This window comes from Pseudonaja textilis, chromosome 6 (genome assembly GCF_049901715.1).
Source record: "Pseudonaja textilis isolate UNSWEBS1 chromosome 6, rPseTex1.2, whole genome shotgun sequence".
NCBI classification, from domain to species: domain Eukaryota; kingdom Metazoa; phylum Chordata; class Lepidosauria; order Squamata; family Elapidae; genus Pseudonaja; species Pseudonaja textilis.
The window spans coordinates 1,002,130-1,024,331 of NC_141995.1; the positions used below are offsets into that span (position 1 = coordinate 1,002,130).

The window sequence follows — 22,202 nt, forward strand, 5'->3', positions numbered from 1 at the left end:
TCAAACACATATTTCATTTCTTACACCCTCTCCATCTTCCCCTAAACAATAACAGAATCCAGTCTCTGCTCAATAACTGACACTCAGCTGAAACCACGTTGATCAAGTAAAAACAGCAAACAGAGGAATATCTTATACTCAAAATTCCTTGAACCCACAAATGAGTTACCCAGACTTAATCCACTCATCACACACTTGAAATAAAGCAAATCCTTTTTGCGCAGTAGTTGTTTGGCGTCTTTCTTGGGAAACCCCGGCTCGGCTCGGGACTCTCAAATTCCTTGCCCGCAAAAAAAAACACAAAGGACTCTGCATTTTAACAAGCCAACATCATGCAACCCAGCAATTAACCTAGTTGGTTCAAAAGCAGTGCAATGCCTTTGTGTATAAGCACCATTAATTAATTGTCCTCAATCAATTACTGCTATTAATTATGCCATCAGTCTGTCTAGTTTTGCACCGAGGAATCGTAAATTCTTTGTAATGAAGCTTACAAACTAAAGGTTGACAAGAAGGGGAAAGCCAGAAAGAGAGTAATCACCCATTCTTTCCTGAAATCCAAGATAGTCTGCAGTGTTTCAGAAGAAGACAGCATTTTGAGACTTGGACTTTTTTGTGATCAGGACATCAGGAAATCCTTGGGAGAAGCTTACTTATTTAAGGGAAACTGGATTTTCTGATTTTTCTTTAAGACATTTCACTTCTCACCCCAGAAGTTTCTTCTGTTCAAACTTTCATTGCTGTTGTTTACTTCCTAAGTCATGCCCAACCTTTTGCGAGCCCATGGATCACAGCACACCAAGCCACCACCCTCCTTCACTCTCTCCCAGACTTTGTCCGAATTCATGTTCATCGCTTCAACAGGGAGAACTATTCATCAGTGGGACGGCTTGGTTTAGATTCGATTAACAGAGTTGGAAGGGGCCTTATAGGTCATCTAGTCCAGGAGTCTCCAACCTTGGCAACTTTAAGACTTGTGGACTTCAACTCCCAGAATTCCTCAGCCAGCTTTGAAGTCCACAAGTCTTAAAGTTGCCAAGGTTGGAGACCCTTGATCTAGTCCATCCCCATGCCCTACACCATTTCTGGCAGACGGGAGTCCAGTCTCTTCTTGAAGGTCTCAAGTGATGACGCTCCCACAACTTCCAAGGGCAACTTCTGTTCCACTGGCTGATTATTCTCACTGTCAGCAAGTTTCTCCTTATTTCCAGGTTGAATCTCTCCTTGGTCAGTTTCCATCCATTATTCCTTGTCTGGCCTTCGGGTGCCTTGGAGAATAGCTTGACCCCTTCCTCCTCTCTGTGGCAGCCCCTCAGATATTGGAAGATCACTATCATGTCTCCCCTGGTCCTTCTCTTCACTAGGCTAGCCAAGCCCAGTTCCTGCAACCATTTGTTGTATGTTTTAGCCTCCAGGCCTTTGATCATCTTAGATTCAGATTAACAAAGTTGGAAGGGACTTTGTAGGTCATCTAGTCCAACCCCCTGCCAAAGCAGGAGCCCCTACACCATTTCTGACAGATGGCAGTCCAGGCTCTTCTTGAAAGTCTCAAGTGATGATGCTCCCACAACTTCCGAGGGCAACTTCTGTTCCATGGGTTGATTGTTCTCCCTGTCAGAAAGTTTCTCCTTATTTCCAGGTGGAATCTCTCCTTGGTCAGTTTCCATCCACTATTCCTTGTCTGGCCTTCGGGGGCTTTGGAGAATAGCTTGTCCTCCTTCCTCCTCTCTGGGGCAGCCCCTCCTCAAATATTGGAAGATGCTCTCCTGTCTCCCCTGGTCCTTCTCTTCCCTAGACTAGCCAGGCCCAGTTCCTGCAACTGTTCACTGTAGATTTTAGCCTCCAGTCCCCTCATCCTCCTGGTTGCTCTTCTCTGTACTCTTTCTGGAGTCTTTCTAGAGTAGCTTCCAGAAATTGTGAGTGCTCCAACACTGCAGGGGGCTTTTAAGAAGAGATCGGAGAACCGATTGTCTGAAATGGTTTAGGGTCTCCTACTTGAGCAGGAGGGGCTGGACTGGAAGACCTCTGAGGTCCCATCCAACTCTATTATCCTGTAAAGTCATATCCCGTCGCTTTCCGTTTCAATCCAATTATAAAAAGCTTGAGGCGAATCTCCACCGTTCTTCCCAGGGCTGCTTTTTTTTCACCTGACAGCATGGCTGGCTGGGGAATTCTGGGAGTTGCAGTCCACAGGTCTTAAAGTGGCCAAGATTGGACACCCCTGCATTAGATCATTCTGCAATGTTTTTGTATGCACTGCGTGGATGAATATGTTATTTAGACAAATAGCCATTTTGATGCATCTGTTTAATCAATTATGATATTAGCTATTTTATCCATTTCCAGAATGTTTGAAGATGGGGCCATTTCCTATTTGTTTATTTGTTCAATTGGCAGTTAAAATTTTACCTTCCAGAACAGGTTCCATGAAAACCCATTTGTGTTGGGCAATATATTATATATATTTAAAAAAACCCTTATAACTTTACATTTGTCTTTTATAGTTCTGTTTCTGTTTACTCTGCAATATTTCTGGCTGTTACCAAAAGCATGTTTTGACCTTCAGAATGCATGCTAAGTTTTTCTTTTCTTAAGACACTCAGTGTTGTATTAAATGGGAATTTTGTTGCTGAATTAAACCTTTTTCTGACTTTGTGCTTCTTTACACTAAAATTGGGGACTACCAAACAACGACACACAGCAATACAATGGCTCTTCAGAAGGATATATGTTGGATAATTTAGCCAGTTGCCAGGCTGGGTGCATTTTTAAGCTGGAATTCACCAAATGAATAAACCATACATTAGGTTAATACACTGGTCCACTCCTCAGGTTTCAGCTGCTTTCAGAATGGCTTGTACTGTATGGATGTGTTTTGCATTCAGTGATTCCAGATTTTTTTAATATATTATTCACTAAAGTTGTCTTCTAAGTAATGTCTCACCTTCTGCAGGTAGCAATTTCCTCCAGTGACCAAATGAGATGCTTTCATTTCATTAATTAATGCATTATTTGAACTTTGACGCCACCTGAATCTATAGCAAGTCTGGGCAGCTTGCAATTTTTAAAAAAAATAAACATAAAACAAAGAATATCCAAGAAAAAGCACACAGCTGACTGGCAGACAGAACCAACAAAGACACTCAACCGTCATCCAAATGCAAAGCCTTTAACCAGATCTTGAACAATTTGCAGAAAAATCAGAGCGCCTGTTGGGTCTAGTCATTAGGGTGCCAAGTTAAAAACCGGGAGACCGTGAGTTCTAGTTCCACCTAGGCATGAAAGCTGGGTGGGTGATTTGGGGTCAATCATCAGGAGAAGGTGAGTTCTAGTTCCATCGTAGGAAAGAAAGTCACCTGGGTGACTTTGGACCACTTACCAGGAGACAAGTGAGTTCTAGTGCTGCCTTAGGCGTGAAAGCTGACTGGGTGACTTTGGATCAGTTGCTGTCTCTCAGCTCACCTCATAGGGTTGTTGTTGTGGGGGAAATAGGAGGAAGGAGGAGTACTATGTGTGTTTGCTGCCTTGAGTTATTTATAGATATATATACATAAAGGTGGGAGAGCTATCTACCTGTCCGTCCATCCATATCTATCTATCTATCTATCTATCTATCTATCTATCTATCTATCTATCTATCTATCTATCTATCTATCTATCTATCTATCTATCTATCCATCCATCCATCCATCCATCCATCCATCTATTTATCTTGACAGACAAGCGTGGAAGGTGACCTGGCTAGTCACTACTTCTCACCTTATTAACCTTTCCACTTCTGCTCTTAAAGGAAAGGTTAATGTTGTGAATTCTCGTACATGAAATGAGGAATGCAAAATTGCAGAGACAAATTACTTGTTTCATTAACTGACCAACCCTGAGCAATGCAGTCTTGCCTGCTGGAATGCATAAGGCGCATTTACAAAACAAAACAAAACAAAACAAAAACCACGTTGAAGCTTTGGGAGAAGTGCAGAGAAGAGCAACTAGCGGCGACTAAAGAGTAAAACCTACCAAGAACAGTGGCAGAGCCTGGGTGTGGCCAGTCTGCGGGAAAGAAGGGCTGGCGGGAGATGATATCGGCCTTCCAGCATTTGAGGGGCTGCCCCAAAGAAGAGGGAGGGGTCCACTTATTCCCCAAAGCCCCTGAAGAGAGGCGGGACAAGAAGCGACGGATGGAAGCCTTTCCTACAGGGGGATGGACTAGATGACCTCCAAGCTCCCTTCCTCCTCTACCGTGATTGAAATATCAAGAGATTTCGTGGGGCAAAGCCAGGCCCACCTGAGCTGCGTCTTGTAATTCAGATAACACCCCCCCCCGTCATTTGCCCCGCCTATAACGACCGGGATGACGTCCGCTGGGTGTTTGAGAGCCACCGTTTTCCTGCGACTCATTAACTGGGCACGTTTTAGCCTCACGGAAATGCACAAACCGCGGAGTTTAGGCGTCTTTGGCGTGAGGCAACCCGTGAGGGCCAAGAGCTCTTCCGTCCAAAGACGAGCTGCAGTGAGACAACGGCCACCGAAGAAGAAGAAGGAAACCACGCTTAGCCAACACAGAGGCATTAATGCTGATGTTGCCCCCCTCGTTCCCCCCACCCCAAAATATACACGCAGCCAGAGGTGGCCCAAGGCCCTGCAAAGCACAAGAGGAGAATTCATTCCTTCCTAGCTAGGAGAAGGAAACCACCAGCGTCCCAATAAATATCAAAAGGCAATGAAAATATTCTGGGGGCAAATGCTATATATATATATATATGGTAATAAGGGAGCATTTATTTATTTAGTTTATATTCCGCCTTGTATCGGCAGATGTCTATCGAGCAGTTTTCAAACAGAAAAGAAGACAAAAACCACAAACACAGCTAGTCCTCAGCTTGCGACCACAACTGAGCCCAGCATTTGTGCTGCTAAGTGAGACATTTGTTAAATGAGCTTTGCCCCACTTTACGACCTTCCTTGCTACTGTTGTTAGGTGAACTGCTGCAGTTGCTAAGTGAGTAACATGGTTGTTAAATGAACCCTAGCTTCCCCGCTGTCTTTGTTCGTCAGGAAGTTGCAAAAGAGGATCATAGGACCCCGGGACACGGCGACCTGTCAGGATTCCAGCAATCACCCTAATTAAATCATGATTCTCCAGCCAAACTTCAACCAACTTCTAAGGATTTAATTGAGGCGACATCCTGGCCCTGCCCTGCATGAAGCCAACTCTGTCCTGTGTCATGCAGAGTCCCCTGTGACCCTGTTTCCACCCTCCCTCCCCCCAGGGTGTGTCATCAACCAGGTTCTCCCATGGAGCACCTTCACAGGCTGGGGGTCGTCAATCACCTTCTCCAATTAAACATATTCGCGGGCAAAAGCTCTGGTAGTTTAGTCACAACCTTTTAAAGAGAAGAGTTGGAATGTACTTCCGATTTCAACTGATCTTCCAGATTTCCTTTCTCACCCCCTCACCCCTTTTTATGGCAACTACTAAAACAGGCATAGGAATGTTTGATGAGTTGACACAACCGTCGTAAGTATGAGTCAACTGTCAAGTGTCTGAATTTTGATCCCAGAACCATGGGATGCTGCAGCGGTTATAAGTGTGAGAAACGGTTGTAAGTCACTTTTTCCCAATGCTTTTGTAGCTTCAAATGGTCACTAAAGGAACGGTTGTAAGTTGAGGACCTTCCCAGGCGACACCCCAGCTTTGATGCATGGCAGAACATGGCGGGAGAAAGAATCCCCCCTGGTTCACCCCCCTGATCAATTAACTCTGTGTCCTTTGGGGAGTTTGGCCCCTGCGTCCCGTCCTCCAGGTTGAAAGAAGGTAAATCTTTTTGATGGACTTTTCTTTTCCTACTTCTATATCTGGGCGTTGCATATTTTATGCTCAGGCGTATCAACGTCGGGAAGTAACAGCCAGGTTATGTATCCGACGCTCGGCAGCAAAGCAAGTATATTACCCCCTCTTTCATGTCTGGAAACGCAAAGATGATAAACAGAAGAGTGATTGATTTTTTCCTGCCATCCTGCATCCCAGCTTATGTGTCTATCTCATGCTAGCACTCTGCCTGTTCGAAGGAAGGGTAGTCGAACGTGGTCACGTTTGTCTTGCGCAAGTTGTGCAAAGTCAAAAAGGGTGTAAATCAGGTGTCAACGTTCCAGCCACCCTCCGTTCCACCCAACAACTTCATGACAGACCATCTTCTCAAAGGTCCCTTTTATTGGGAGAGTAACTGGCACGTCTGTGGAATCCCAAATCGGAAACTTCCAGGCTTCCTTACAATTAGTAAAAAACTACAAATCCATCCCCTGCACCCCTCGTCACATCCCATGGCCCAAACACCCTCCGTCCCAAAGTGAGACATCCTTTTCACTATGGGTTTTCTCTAACTAGATCTACTCCAATGAATTCCTCCCTCCCACTTTCCCAGGCTCAAACGGGGCCGCATCGGGTCCCAATATGGATTCCAAAACTGGCATCGGGTTTCTCAAATGCAAAAAAACAACCACCATCACCACCAACTGGAATTCAGATCCTTCTCCCATGAAATGGTCAGATCTGGTGGTGGGATTTATAGCACCGGTATTTATTGTTCCATATTATTAACTGCTCTCCAATTCATGGTCCTTGATGATCTGTGAGGTTGGCTGTTTTCTTGAAGACATTTCATTACCAAACTAGGCAACAACATCAGGGCTATAGTAACAGAATAACAAAAAGATGTCCCTTAACAACAGAAATGTTGGCTCAATTGCGGTCGTAAGTCAAGGACTCCCTGAAAAATTTGGTTTTCCTCCCAATTTGGAGGCGGCCCTTTTCTGATTGGAGAGCCGGTCACTTTCCAGACTAAGCTGCCTTCAATCTGGTCCTTCGGTCTAATCTCTGCGTAATCCAAGCCACTTGACAGGGACTTCCATCCCCACTTATGGACGGGACATGCCCCCTGCAGCCGATTGAGCAAATAGTAGAGCAAGCAAATAGTGTAAGTTATAGAAAGGCGAGTTCATCTGAATGCCTGGTTTTATGCATAGCTGTGCATCTCGATCTATCGGCTTGGAATATTAGGCCAGATCACACTTTTTATGTTTTACGTTTCACCGTTCCACATTTACTCCGAAGAGAAGAGTGGGAGTAGATATGAACCCACTTTTTCTCTTTAACTCAGAGAGCTCCTTCTCTGGAAATGCAACGGAAAATGCAGCCTACGTATAATGCCAAGAAGGGCAAACTTGGAGCTGCTTTGGAAGAAGGGAAACATGATGTTTACTGGCACGGCTTTCTTTCATATGATTTTATTTTTCTTTTATGGGGGAAGGCAGAACACTTCCTGTTTGGAAGAGGCCGGGAGGAAGGAAGGGGGAAAAAACCTCCAATTAAAGCTGATAGCAGCAGCAGCAGCTCACAATTTCATTTCCAGCCCACTACTGAATTTCAGAGGTGGCTACAGAAATGCTTTGGGATGAACATTACAGATTGGAGGAGGCCAGGCCTTCTGTGGGTTTTTTTTTTAAGCAGGTGGACCCACAGTTGATGTAGGTGCAAGTATTATTCCTGGTTTTAATCTAGGTAGTGACCAACAGGTCCAATGGTGAATCAGTTGGCAGCAACATTAAGTATTTGTGGACATACAGGTAAGTTGCATGCCAGACATGTCTTTAACCTAAGTTGCATTAACAGAAGGATACAGTCAAGACCAAGGGAGGTACTAATACCACTCTATAAAGCCTTAGTAACACCACACCTAGAGTACTGCACCCAGTTTTGGTCACCACACTATAAAGAAGATGTTGAGACGCTAGAAAAAGTGCAGAGAAGAGCAACCAGGAGGATTACGGGACTGGAGATGAGAACATACGATGGACGGTTGCAGGAACTGGGCCTGGCTAGTCTAGGGAAGAAGAGAAGGACCAAGGGAGACAGGAGAGCAGCCTTCCAATATTTGAGGGGCTGCCCCAGAGAGGAGGAAGGAAGTCAAGCTATTCTCCAAGGCACCCGAAGGCCAGACAAGGAATAATGGATGGAAACTGAACCAGGAGAGATTCAACCTGGAAATAAGGAGAAACTTTCTGACAGGGAGAACAATCAACCCATGGAACAGCAGTTGCCTTTGGAAGTTGTGGGAGCTTCATCACTGGAGGCTTTCAAGAAGAGACTAGACTCCCATCTGTCAGAAATGGTGTAGGGCCTCCTTCTTGGGTAGGAGGGTTGGACTAGATGACCTACAAGGCCTCTTCCAACTCTGATGATCTGTTATCTGTTAACCATACAGGTGTTCCTCTATTTATAACCACAACTGAACCCCAAATTTCTAACTATTGTTAAGGAATTGCCCTCTCTCAGCAGTTTACAGAGCAGCCTCTTGCCCCCCAACAATCTGGGTCCTCATTTGACCCACCACGGAAGGACGGAAGGCTGAGTCAACCTTGAGCCGGTCAGGATCGAACTGCCGGCAGCTGGCAGTCAGCAGAAATTAGTCTGCAGGACTGCACTCTGACCACTGCGCCACCATGGCTGAAGTGAATCCAGTCCCATTTTATGACTTTAGTGAAGGGAACGTGGGCTTCCCCTTTGACTCAGCTTGTCAAAAAGTCGCAAGAGGGGATCGCACGCCGCCTGGATACGGCCACCGTCATAAATATGGGTCCATGGCCAAGCGCCTGAATTTTGATCACATGACGGGGGCGGACACACGGATGTGGGTGTGAACAACGGTCATTGGTCACTTCTTTCCACGCCACTTTGAAAGGTCACTAAATGAACCATGCACCTGTACCACAGTAGGTGGGCAGGCTGAGACCCCCCCTTGCCTCCCCTCCAGGTGATATGGTGTGTGTGAGATACACAAGCAGCTTCAGGGGTATAGCCTACATAGACACAACTCCAGGGAGGGTGCAGAGTGGCGCCACAAAGAGGATCAAGGTGTCTGTAGGCTAAATCAAGGCTCTCCAACCTTGGCCACTTTAAGCCTTGGCGGACTTCAACTCCCTGGCTGGGGAATTCTGGGAGTTGAAGTCCGCCAAGGCTTAAAGTGGCCAAGGTTGGAGAGCCCTGGGCTAAATCATACCTGGGAACCAGGTACCTAATGTAGAGAAGGCTCAGGGGAGACACGACAGCAGACTTCCAGTCCAGATAGTCCTCGCCTTACATCAGTTCATTTAGTGACCGTTCAAAGTTAAAACAGCACTGAAAAACATGAATCAGGACCAATTTTCACCGTTAGGCCCTCTGCAGTGTCTCTATGATCAATTGATCAACCTTGGCAGTTGGTTGATATTTATGGCCGCTGCTCTGCCCCAAGGCCACATGGTCACCATAGGAGGATTTCTGGTTGCAAGTTATTCCACCGGTTCGTTGTCCTCCCTCTTAGGAAATTCCTCCTTAATTCCAGGTTGCTTCTTCTCTCCTTGAGTAGTTACCACCCGTTGCTTCTTGTCCTGCCGCCCTCCGGGGCTTCGGAGAATAGCTTGACTCCCTCTTCTTTGGGGCAGCCCCTTCAGATACTGGAAGGCTGCTGTGTAGTAGCAAAATTGTACACTTTTGTACAGTGACCAACGTTGGCTGCAGCATTCCAGGTGTGGTTTTATGAGGGATTTAGAAAGAGATCCTAAGTGCTTCACAGGATCTTGATTCTGTGCCTCTGTTTATACAACCCAGGATCGTATGAGCTTTTCTGACGGCTGCTGCTGCTCCACACGGCTGGCTCATATTCAAGGGATCGTCCCCTGGGACTCCAAGACCCCTCTCCCAGAAGAGGGGGGTCCAACCCTTCTCCAAACCACCTGAGGACAGGACAAAAAAGGGGGATAGAGGGAAACTCACCCGAGGGAGACCCAACCTTGGAACAAGGAGGAATTTCCTGACCCTCAGAGTGATGAATCATGGGAACATCTCGCCTCTTGGAGTTGCGGATGCTCCGTTGCTGGAGGTTTTCAAGACAAGATTGCACAAGCATTTGTCTGGGATGGGATAAAGACTCCGGAGGGTTGGACTAGAAGACCTCCAGGGGGCCCTGCCACCCCTAGGATTCTATATTTAAGATCCTCTTTGTCTCTGCTGCCTCTTTGTTCCCGTGATACAAAGAACCCTGCAAAACACTGCGTTGATTTAAGGCTGTTACGCTCATATCTTTTTTCGTTGTCGTACTTTTAAAGATACCCCCTCTCTCCCTTCCTCTTTTAAAACAAAGATCAGGCAAGTAGGAAATAACACAACTGCGCAAATTTTATGTGTGTTGTGTTCCAAGCGTCTGGTTATAATCTTGCAAAAGGAAAGTGTAATTTTATATTTTGAGGTGGCTGTGAACGGACATCTACACAAGGACTTTATAACTTTTTTTAAAAAAAAAATACCCAAAGAATGAGGGGTTGGTATTTACCAGGAAGCCTTTATCACCTTATTATAATGCAAATTTTATTAGAGAAGGTAATAAGGATGCCGGGTAACGCGCTGTAGAAATGCTTTATTTATGCTTATGCTGCTTGCTTGCTTTTCTTTTTTAGCCTTGCAAATTAGTTTTCTAAAAAGCAAATTGGCCAACAAATTGCATTAATGCTAGCCTTCTTGGGTATGTTCACAACTGCTAATTTTAACTTAACACTAAATCCATAAGGGTGCTTAAGTACTTGTGTCCAAATACTTGCCTTTTAGAACGAAGATCTTAATGGAGTTGCGGGAAGGATTTTTTTGGCTGACTCCCAAACTGAGCTGGCTCTATCTATCTATCTATCTATCTATCTATCTATCTATCTATCTATCTATCTATCTATCTATCTATCTATCTATCTATCCACCTACCTACCTACCTACCTGTTTATCATCTATCCATCATCTAACTATCTATTTATCTATCTATCTATCTATCTATCTATCTATCTATCTATCTATCTATCTATCTATCTATCTATCTATCTATCTATCTATCCCTTCTTACCTGCCTGCCTGCCTGCCTGCCTGCCTGCCTGCCTGCCTATCTATCTATCTATCTATCTATCTATCTATCTATCTATCTATCTATCTATCTATCTATCTATCTATCATCTATCTATCTATCTATCTATCTATCTATCTATCTATCTATCTATCTATCTATCTATCTACCTACCTACCTACCTGCCTGCATGCCTATCTATCTATCATCTATCTACCAATCAATGTATCTATCTATCTATCTATCTATCTATCTATCTATCTATCTATCTATCTATCTATCTATCTATCTATCATCTATCTACCTATATCTACCTACCTACCTACCTATCATCTATCTATCTATCTATCTATCTATCTATCTATCTATCTATCTATCTATCTATCTATCCATCTATCTATCTATCTATCCATCTATCTATCTATCTATCTATCTATCTCTACCTATCTACCTATATCTACTTACCTACCTACCTGCCTATCTATCTATCTATCTATCTATCTATCTATCTATCTATCTATCTATCATCTATCTATCTATCTATGTATCCCTACCTACCTACCTATCATCTATCTATCTGCCTATCTATCTGCCTGTCTATCTATCTATCTATCTATCTATCTATCTATCTATCTATCTGTCTATCTATCTATCTATCTATCTATCTATCTATCTATCTATCTATCTATCTATCTATCTATCATCCGGGGCTACTGTGCCATTCTAAGCCTACATGGTACTGATCAGTTTATATTCCCTGCATAGAGTAAGAAAATAATAAAGCAGGATATCAGAATAACAGAATTACAATTCCAGAAACAATAAGACAAGATGGTAAAAATGAACTATGGACCTCAGGGACAGTAACCTCCCAGCATGACCAAGGATAGAGTCTTCCAGCTTATATTGGATCCCCGTAGGGTCCTGGGTGCTCTCTGAGCTCAGTTGTTTTACTGAAGACTAGCCGATAATCCGGCATTGCTTGAGTATTTATTTTTCCCAATCCTGCAGTCTGGACTCACACTGTTGTACTGTCTCTCGTGTAGCGTCTATTCCTCTCCTCGGGAGTTTCTTGCCTACGCCAGTGTTTCATTTTTTTGATTGCATTTGGCCAATCACCTGACGTTTCCTTGGAGGGCTGAGACGGAGCCCCCCTTGTGGAGTACTGTGAAGCTGTTACCATGGCGAGTCCACTGTGCTGTACAGTAGAAGCCATTTTAAGGCACACACCACCAAAGGGTGTTTGGGGTGTCTTATCCCCAGACCATTTGTTTCCAGGGGGAAAGTTATCTGTGCATCAAGTTTGCTTGAAATTGCTGGAGGAGAAGGAGGAGGAGGAGAATTTGGTTGTTTTCTTGCAGACGTTTATCTAACTAGCTCATATCATCAATGCTAGAAGGGTATGGACTTTGGTCTCTGCTTATGAAGTGCAAGTATATACAGGTGAAAAAAATTAGAATATCGTGCAAAAGTTCATTTATTTCAGTAACACAACTTAAAAGGTGAAACCAATATATGAGATAAACTCATTACATGCAAAGCAAGATAGTTCAAGCCGTGATGTGTCATAATTGTGATGATGATGGCTTACAGCTCATGAAAACCCCAAATCCATAATCTCTGAAAATTAGAATATTACATGCAATCAATAAAACAAGGATTGTACAAAGAACAATATTGGACCTCCGAAAAGTAGAAGCATGCATATGTACTCAGTACTTGGTTTGGGCCCCGGCGTGGCATGGAAGCTATCAGCCTGTGGCACTGCTGAGGTGTTAGGGAAGACCAGGATGCTTAAATCGCGGCCTTCAGGTGAGTTTGCTGGCCAGTCAAGCACAGTAATCCCACGATCATTGAACCAGGTTTTGGTGCTTTTGGCAGTGTGGGCAGGTGCCACGTCCTGCTGGAAAATGAAGTCAGCATCCCCATAAAGCTCATCTGCAGAAGGAAGCATGAAGTGCTCCAAAATCTCCTGGTAGACGGCTGCGTTGACCCTGGACTTAATAAAGCACAGTGGACCAACACCAGCAGATGACGTGGCTCCCCAAATCAACACAGGCTGTGGAAACTTCACACTGGACGTCAAGCATCTTGCAGTGTGTGCCTCTCCATTCTTCCTCCAGACCAGTCTGGGTCCTTGGTTTCCAAATGCGATGCAAAGAGGACTTCAACTTCTTTTGCAACTACCTTTTGAGGCTTTCCCTCCTTATGGAGGGTGTCAAGGATGGTTTTCCGTACAACTGTCAGGTCAGCAGTCTTTCCCATGATTGTGATTCCGACTGAACCTGACTGAGAGACCATTTAAAGGCTCGGGAACCCTTTGCAGGTGTTACGGCTTAATTATCTGATCAAGAGTGGGATACGTTGAGCCTAGAATATTGAACCTTTTCACAATATTCTAATTTTCTGAGATTGTGGATTTGGGGGTTTCATGAGTTGTAATCCATAATCATCACAATTATGACAAATCACGGCTTGAACCATCTTGCTTTGCATGTAATGAGTCTATCTCATATATTAGTTTCACCTTTTAAGGTGCATTATTGAAATAAATAAACTTTTGCACGATATTCTAATTTTTCAAAGTTTCACCTGTAAACCCAGAGTAAACTCCACTCCCTTCCAGCACTGATGATGTTACCTATTTGGGTCATGAAATGTCTGCCAGAAAGCAACCAAGCTCAGAGAGCTCCAAGGACCCCCACAATTCAACTCTGAATATTCTCTTCCAGTGATACTAGATCTCTTCACAGGGTTTTCTTAAAAAAAAAAGGAAATATATTTACGATGGTTGTAGCATCCCAGGATCATTTGCTAAGTCAATGAGGGAAGCCAGATTTGTTTAACAACCGCAGGATTCGCTTAACAACGATTTGCATAACAACTGTGGCAAAAAGGTCATAAAATAGGGCATGATAACTGCATGATTCACTGAGCAACTGCCTTATTATTACCTTTATTGAGTACAGTGAGATTGGCCTTGCTTGGCAGCAGAAATTCTGGCTCCGATTGTGGTCGTACGTTGAGGACGCCCTGACATATTTAATTCTAGATCCCAGGCAGATTCTTTCAGGTAACATCCCCATAATTTTAGTTTGTTCCTGGAAACTTCAGCGAAGTTCAGCCGTGTTGTTTAGCCCTTCAAAACTTGTCAGAAGATTTGAACGGTGCTGTTTAGCCTTTCAAACACCGTTGAAATGTTTCTTATGCCACGTTATATTTAAGGAATTTAATTAGGTTTCCATTGTCCCAAACTTCAGACAAACTGTAAGAGAGTTTGAAATAAACTCCCACTTGAATTGATGATTCCATCATCTCCTCTCGCCTCCACACAGAAAAAGGCCTTGCCTTCCCCACTTGTTCCCCAGATCTGTTGGGAACATTGGAACATGAACGTCTGATGAGAGGCATCCGTGACACACGGAAAGGTCTAGCAGCATCAAAACCGAGAGTCACAACGACTGTACCTCTACAGGAAGACACTTTTGCAGAGGTCCTCGGTTTACAACCAAAATTGAGCCCAAAATTTCTGTGGTCAATCCAGGCATTTGTCAAGTGAGCATTAGCTCATTTTACGAGCTTTATTTTTTGCCACCGTTAACAAACTGCAAGCCTTGGAAATAGAGAAGCAACCTGGAATTACATAGGAATACATAGAGTTGGAAGGGAACTTGTAGGTCATCTAGCCCAACCCCCCACCCAAGCAGGAGACCCTATTACACCATTTCTGACAGATGGCAGTCCAATCTCCCCTTGAAAGCCTCCAGTGATGAAGCTCCCACAACTTCTGAAGGCAACTTCTGTTCCATTTGGTTGATTGCTCTCATTTCCTAACTGTGAGGACAATTAACCAGTGGAACAGAAGTTGCCTTCAGAAGTTATGGGAGCTTCATCAACGGAAGTGTCGTGCCCTTGTTGGAGTCTGATTCTGAGGGAGAGGCTGAGCAGCTGACAGGGAGTGGGAGTGGGGCTCTGGTGGCTGTGGAGGAGGCTGGGCCCTCAGAGGAGGACCCAGGGTCACTCCCTCTTCATCCTAGGGCACGCAGGGAGGAGCGGAGAAGGGAGCAATGTGGTTTACGGAGGAGGAAAGGGCCCTGATCCCCTTCACGGGCTGCAGCTGGGAAGACTGTTTAAAAGGACAAACTGTGCATGGCAAAGTTGCTGGAAGCAAACCGTGCGTTATCTTTGTCAAGGCTTATCTGGGTTTTGGCATCCTCCCAATTTTGTGTGCTTTTAAATTTCTAATTATCTTTACTTTGGGTTCAGACTGCATTTCTTCCCTTTGTAGACTCTTTTTGAAAGAGTTTGATCTCCAGCCAAGGATAATTAGACATTGGGGCCAAGTTGGAGGCATTAAAGGGAATTTATCTACTTGTGTGACTTTGTTATTTTTGTGCCACGCCCCTTTGAGTCGTCACAGGAAGTTTTTAAGAAGAGTCCAGACAGTCACTTTTCTGAAAGGGCGTAGGTTCTCCTGCTTGAGCAAGGGGCTGGACTAGAAGACCTCCAAGGTCCCTTTCAGCTCTGTTCTAAATGGATTGATTTCTCACCCGAGGTCTATCAGCGGGATTTGGCCAGCAGGGAAGGTGAAGCTAATGGCAGCAGACTGATAAAAATGGGCCCGAAAGGCTGACTTTGAGAAAGGACATCCTGGGAAGGCAGACCAAGACATCGTCTTCCTAGATGTTTGGCTACTTCAGGGGTCCCTTCCAAACTTGGGCCACTTTAAGACCCGTGGACTTCAGCTCCCAGAATTCTCCAGCCAGCAGAGTTGAAGTGAGAACAATCCACTCGTGGAACAGAAGTTGCCTTCAGAAGTTGTGAGAGGGTCCATCCCTGGAGAAGGCTTTCGAGAAGAGACTGGACTGCCATTGGTCAGAAATGGTGTAGGGTCTCCTGCTTGGGCTGGGGTTGGACTAGATGACCTACAAGGTCCCTTCCAAACTTGGCCACTTTAAGACTCGTGGACTTCAACTCTCAGAACCGGCTGGAGGATTCTGGGAGTTGAAGTCCATGAGTCTTAAAGCGGGCCAAGTTTGGGGACCCCTGGGCTCCTTCCAAGCAAAGACTCCCAATTGTTGTCATCCGGTGGGCTGAAGGTGGAGGTGGGAGGGAAGAAGCCAACGAAGAAGAGTTGGAGAGGCTGGAGTCAGGCTGGATTGCGGGAGCTCCCAGGTCAACCTGAGCTTTTGTGGGCGTCTTCCCTCTCTCTTTGCTGGAACCAAGCCAGCCAGGCAATTCCAGCCCCCGCCGAGGTCCTGGTGACATTGGGCGGCGCTTCTGGAAGGAAGAGATGCCGAGCCGGGCTGGGTTTGTAGCCTGAGCACCTGGCAGGTTGCCCAGAATATTTGGCGCGGAGCATCTGAGCATCAAACGGCAGATGGACCCGTCCCACTGCGAGGCTGAGGGGATGCACATCTGGATGACGGACCAGATGGCCCAGGTCTGTCCAAGAGACAAATGAGATCCTGGCAGGACTGGTGGATGCCGTGGGAGGAGAACGCAGCCGACTGAGGCCAACACAATGTCAGGAAAAATGTATCTGGCTGTGTCCCCAGAAGCTCACCGCGAACGGTGAGCAGCACAAGTGGAGAACACAGAAAAAGGAAATGTTCAGAATTAGGGGAAGGTGATGGTCATTCAATTAAAAAAAGAAAAGAAAGGCCGATGCAATTTTCCTTGGCTGCATAAACAGAGGCGTGGAATCAAGAGCACGCGGAGTGCTAATACCCCTTTTAGAAGGCCTTGGTGAGACCAGACTTGGAATCCGGCATCCAGTCTGGATCACCGTGATATAAAAAGGATATTGAGACTCTGGCAAGGATGCCCAGAAGAGGCACCAAGAGGATTACAGCCCCGGTGGGATCCAGCCAGGGTTACTACTGGTTTGGCGACTACGTTTAGTGTCTCCCGGAGTCACGGGGTCCCCTTTGCCGACCTTCTGACAAGCGAAGTCCATGGGGGAAGCCAGATTCGCTTAGCAACCATGTCACTCACTTAACAACTGCGGAGATTCACTGAACCACGGTGGCAAGAAAGGTCGTAAAACGGGACAAAACTCACTTGAAAATGGTCTCGCTTACCAGTGTGATGGCCACAAGCCAAAGATTTCCTGTCTGGTTAAGGATCCGTCTTGCAGCCAAACCCACCCCAAAAAGTCCTCCTTGCTTGTCCATAAAAAGACGGGGACCCTGGTCCCTTGGCTTCCTCGCTTGGGGCAAATCCCCGGGGGGGGGGTCCCACGGGTGGGGTGGCTGCCTGCCTTTAAACAAGGGCCAGCACAGCTTATGCAAGGCCACTTTCAGAACAGAGGAAGAGAATGGAAGAGAATAGAATTAAATGCTCAAACCAAATCCAGGTGTTTCTTATTCTTATTCTTATTCTTAAGGTTAGGGCGCCCCCTCGGTCTCTGTTTCGTAGCAAAGGGTCGGGGTGTGACTGTCCAAGTCCAGAGGATTAGAGGCCTCAGAATGATTAATCGGCAACGACAAAGCCCTCGGGGCAGCCCCAGGCAGGACACACAACGCAACCGCTACCACTGGAGCAAATGAAAAGCAAAGGCTCCCTCGGGAGGCTCAATTCCGCTGCTCCGGCCCATCTCAGTCGGGGGAGGAAGCCACAACTCGAAGCAAAACCTCCCACGAGGGCACGAAGCGAAAGAGACACCGGCCCACCCTGAGCCCCCCACTTCCGCCTCTCGTGAACCTCAGTCTAACTCCCTGGTCCAGCGCCTTCCCTTTTTAGCAGCCTGTTGAGGGCCCTCGGGAAAGGGAGCAGATATTCTTTTAATATATTTTTATGGTTTACAACTACAAATATCAAACCCAGTGCGGCTGTTCAGGCATCGTTCTTCCACACATACACAGGTATTACTCAACCGTTAATGTTCACATTATTAGTACAATATTCACAGTCTATTTGTCTTAGCTATTTGGGTTCTCCCCCTCCCTTCTGCAACCGTTGATAAAACGTATCCCGAGAATCATAATATTCTAATTTCCCCCTTATTTTTCAGTTCTAAAGTTGGTCTATCCAGTTCTTCACAAGCTAGTATTTTTTTTCCTTATTATCTCTCTTTCTGGTGGTGTATTTTCATTCTTCCAGGACTGTGCCTGGACCCTTCTCCCCGCTGTCAGTATGTGTATTGTTGAATATGTTATGCCTTGGATGTGACCTTCCGTCCTTACTCCTAAGAGGAATAGTTCTGGCTTCAATGTCCTCCCACCCGTTTGCTCCGCCCAGGTCTGAATCTGTTGCCAACAGTTCCTTGCTTGATTCCATGTCCGCCACACGTGGCAGTATGTACCTGGGGAGTCCTTACACTTCCAGCATTTTCGGCGACAGGTTTCTAAACCTAAAAGAGCTCCGAGGGCTGCCGCATCTTCTACCGGCTCCTACAAGTGTCATAAAATGGAGGTTTTGAACCCCGATTGACGGCATTTGCTCTCCTTTTGCTTACCTGTTTCGGAAAGCAGCTTCGTGGCTTCTAGCACTTTCTCGGTGTAAACCCCGGCTTCGTAGTTTTCCATCTCGGCATTGATGATGTGGATGACCCTGGCGGCGCGTCCTCGGATGGCCCCTGCGGTCCGGTCCAGGGTATCGACGTCCCCCTCTTGCAACGCGATCACGCATTTGTTGACATCTTCCAGAATGTGGTTTTCTGCAACGAAACAGGGCCTGGGTTACTCACAGACAGGCCTCCTTCCAGGGACAGGCAGGACTCAACTTACGCCCAAAAATATGGAGGCCAAACTTCCCGCTCCTGGGTGCATGAGCTTTTTAAGTGGATTTTGCCTCGTTTGACAGCCTTTCTTGGCAACCTGGTTCTGCAAATCACTGCAGCTGCTAACGTGAGTGTCCGACATTTCTATTGCTTAGTGAGACCGCTGTGTCCCATGTTACAACCCTTCCTGCACCTTTGTTAAGTGAATCTCTGCAGGTGTTAAGATAGTGACATGGTTGTTAAGTGAATCTGGTTGCAAAAGGGGATGTAAATATGAGTCAGCTACCAAGTATCTGAATTTGGATCACGTGATCATCCTTAAGGGATGTTGCAACTTTTATTTATTTAGTTATTTATCATCTTGATCCTTTCTAAGCCCCCCAGAATCACCATATCTGTGAGATAGGTGAGCTCACATGTGCATCACAGGGTGGTTGCTGTGGGGAAAAAAAAGTGGAAAAAGGTATGTTGGATATTTTTTTACAGGTGGTCCTTGACTTACAACCAGGGGTGGGATTCAAATTTCTTAACAACCGGTTCTGTGGGCGTGGCCTAATTTGTGGGTGTGGTTTGGTGGTCATGTGACTGGGTGGTCATGGCTTGCTGATGGAGCATGGCTTGGTGATCACGTGACTAGGTGAGTGTGGCTTGTATGTAAATATTTATGTAAATATTGAATATTTTATAAAAAAAAGAGCAACTTTTACCCAAAATCAAGCAGAGCAGGTGAGCAGATTGAGTTCTGCTCACAGAATCACAGATTCACTCAGAGATCTATCTTTCTGCAATCTATTGCCTGAGTCTGCACTGAAAATTAGAAGCTTCGGTCCTAAAGAAGGTTTGGCTTTGCTTTTAGATTAGCTAGAAAGCAAGAAATGCAACGATTTCCTGCTTTCTAGCTAATCTAAATCTCCCGTCAGAGCTGATAGTCAGAACAGCTGATGGTCAGGGGGAGAAAAAAAGGAAAAAGATCCCCCAGATCAGGGGTCTCCAAGCTTGGCCACTTGAAGCCTGGCGGACCTCAACTCCCAGAATCGGGAATTGGAGACCCCTGCCCCAGGTAACCTCCTCCCTCCTATCCCTTGTGGGTGTCTGTCGGAACTGTGAACAATCGCTAAGCAACCTGTCCTAAGTCCAAGACTTCCTGCACTCCTGCGTTGGGCAGAGGCCTAGGGAGTCGGCCAAATATTTATCTCGCGAGTCTTAGGGCCAGAGATGGATTCGAACCCTGGATCTTCCCAAGCACAAGCTCCACGTTCCGACGGCCATTCTGCGCTGCACCTGTCATTGAATGGCCAATCCTTCCCTGGGGAAATACCTGAGACAGACAGGAAATCGTCCACGGAAGTGATGTCGTCGACGGCCTCGGTCAGGACTCGCACCTGCTTCTCCCACTGGTCTTTGAAGACGTCCATGTTGTCCTGGGCCACTTTGCTCTGAGGCCTGGCAGCCAAGGTGAGGGCTGCGTTGATCACCTGCGAGGCAGGACAGGCTTCTTGGGAACAGCCCTGACATCCCTTCCTCCAGCTGAAAAACCCGCTTTTCTCCCAGGGCAGGGACTCTATGGAATTCTACTGCGTAGGGCCGTCATGGAGAACCTACGGCACGTGTTGGAAGGGGCCTTGGAGGGCTTCTAGTCCACCCCCCGCATCAGGCAGGAGACCACCGCGACAGAGAGGTGTCAAACTGAATTCCTTCGAGGGCCGGATCAGGACGGCAGTTGTCCTCCGTGGGCCGGCTGGGTTGTGTGAAAACGGGGCGCACGGAGGATGCAAACAGCCCCCCCTTGCCCCCCTTTTGCCCCGGAGGGCCTCCTGCAGCTCCCTGCTGGCCAAAACGGGGTGCCCCGAGTGCTCCAAGAGGCCCTCCAGGCCCAAAACGGGGCACAGGGGACCCATATGCCCCCCACACCCCATTTTTGCCAGCAGAAGCAACGTGAGTGGACCCTCGTCTATTCCCACGCCGGCCCCGGGGTCCAGATTGACACAGGCCTGGAGTTGGCCACCATGCAGGGGCTTGTAAAGGTGCTTCCTGCTTCCCCTCCAAATGACACCCCTCACACTCACCTGTGGGCATAAGCTGTCAATCTGGGTTGCTGCCATCCGGACTAACTTCACCCCTTCTTCGTTATTGGAAATGGAACAAGCCAAGTTGGCCACCTGCAAGGAAAGCCAGCGGAACAAATGTTGAGAGTCAGGACATCAAGCGATATCCCTCCAAACAAAGAAGCAGGCAAGGAAGGAAGGAAGGAAGGAAAGAAGGAAGGAAGGAAGGAAGGAAGGAAGGAAGGAAGGAAGGAAGGAAGGAAGGAAGGAAGGAAGGAAGGAAGGAAGGAAGCCAGGGAGACAGAGAATTTAAAAGCAAATCAACAAGGGCGAGGCCACCTCCGTCCCCAGGCGAAGGCCAAACCGAGAAAGCCAAACTCCGCTGAGCTGCAAAATGGTTTTTCTAAGCGCCCCAAAGTGATTTTGTGAATCGGAGGTTTCAGCTGAAGACACAACCGGTGGTCCTCGACTTACGGCCACAACGGAGCCCCAAATTTCTGCAAGGCACTTAAGTGTGTTTTGCCCCATTTTATGGCCTTTCTTGCCACCGTTGTTAAATGAATCACTGCAGCTGCGAAGTTATTAGTGCAATGGTTAAACCGATCTTACGACAGCACTGAAGAAAAGTGACATGACCGTTTGTCTGATCCAAATTCGGATGGTTGGCAACTGACTCGTATTTACGACGGTCGCAGCATCAGCTGATCCCTTCTGGTGACCTTCGGACAAGCCAAGTCAATGGGGGAAGCCTGATTCACTTAGCGACCGTGTGACTCACTTAACAACTGCAGGGATTCACTCAGTCGCTCTGTGGCAAGCAAGCTCAGAAAATGGAGCTAATTTCCCTGAACACTGTCTCGCTTAGTAGCAGAAATGTTAGCCCCAATTGTGCTCGTAAGTCGAGGACTACCTGTAGGTGGTAGATTGCTCTTCCTCCGGTTATTCAGAATCACCTGGTTCCATCCAGGCCAGTTTTCTGCTTCTCTCCCTCTCAGTCACTGTAGAGACACCAAACATGGTTTGCAGCTGAATCCATATATGTATATATATATGTGGGGAAAAGTAAAGTCCTACACTTAGGCGGGAAAAACCCAAAGGACCCATATAGACTGGGGTGAAAGTAGATTTCTTAATAGCAGGAACTGGGAGGGGGATCTTGGAGTCTGAATGGACAACCAGCTACATAGAATCCAGCCGTGTGCAGCAGCAGCCCAAAAAGCCAATGCAATCCTAACTTGTATTAACAGAGGGATACAGTCGAGATCAAGTGAGGTACTAATACCACTCTATAAAGCCTTAGTAAGGCCACACCTAGAGTACTGCATCCAGTTTTGGTCACCACACTACAAAAAAAAGGATGTTGAGACTCTAGAAAAAGTGCAGAGAAGAGCAACCAAGATGATGAGGGGACTGGAGGCTCAAACATATGATGAACGGTTGCAGGAACTGGGCCAGGCTGGTCTAGTAAAGAGAAGGACCGGGGAGACAGGATAGCGGTCTTCCAATATTTGAAGGGCT

General features: G+C 46.4%; 1 protein-coding gene across 2 annotated transcripts in view; it reads right to left on the reverse strand.

Moving 5' to 3' along the window:
• The window catches only part of CTNNA2 (catenin alpha 2), a 490,650-nt gene that overhangs the window by 69,967 nt on the left and 398,481 nt on the right, over window positions 1–22,202 (reverse strand). For both annotated transcript variants that reach the window (XM_026718940.2, XM_026718938.2), the window contains exons 10-12: window positions 20,706–20,798; window positions 19,958–20,114; window positions 18,376–18,576 (exon numbers count right to left, since the gene is read on the reverse strand). In XM_026718940.2, coding sequence (XP_026574725.1) covers window positions 18,376–18,576; window positions 19,958–20,114; window positions 20,706–20,798 — 451 coding nt within the window. The remainder of the gene's footprint in view (window positions 1–18,375; window positions 18,577–19,957; window positions 20,115–20,705; window positions 20,799–22,202) is intronic.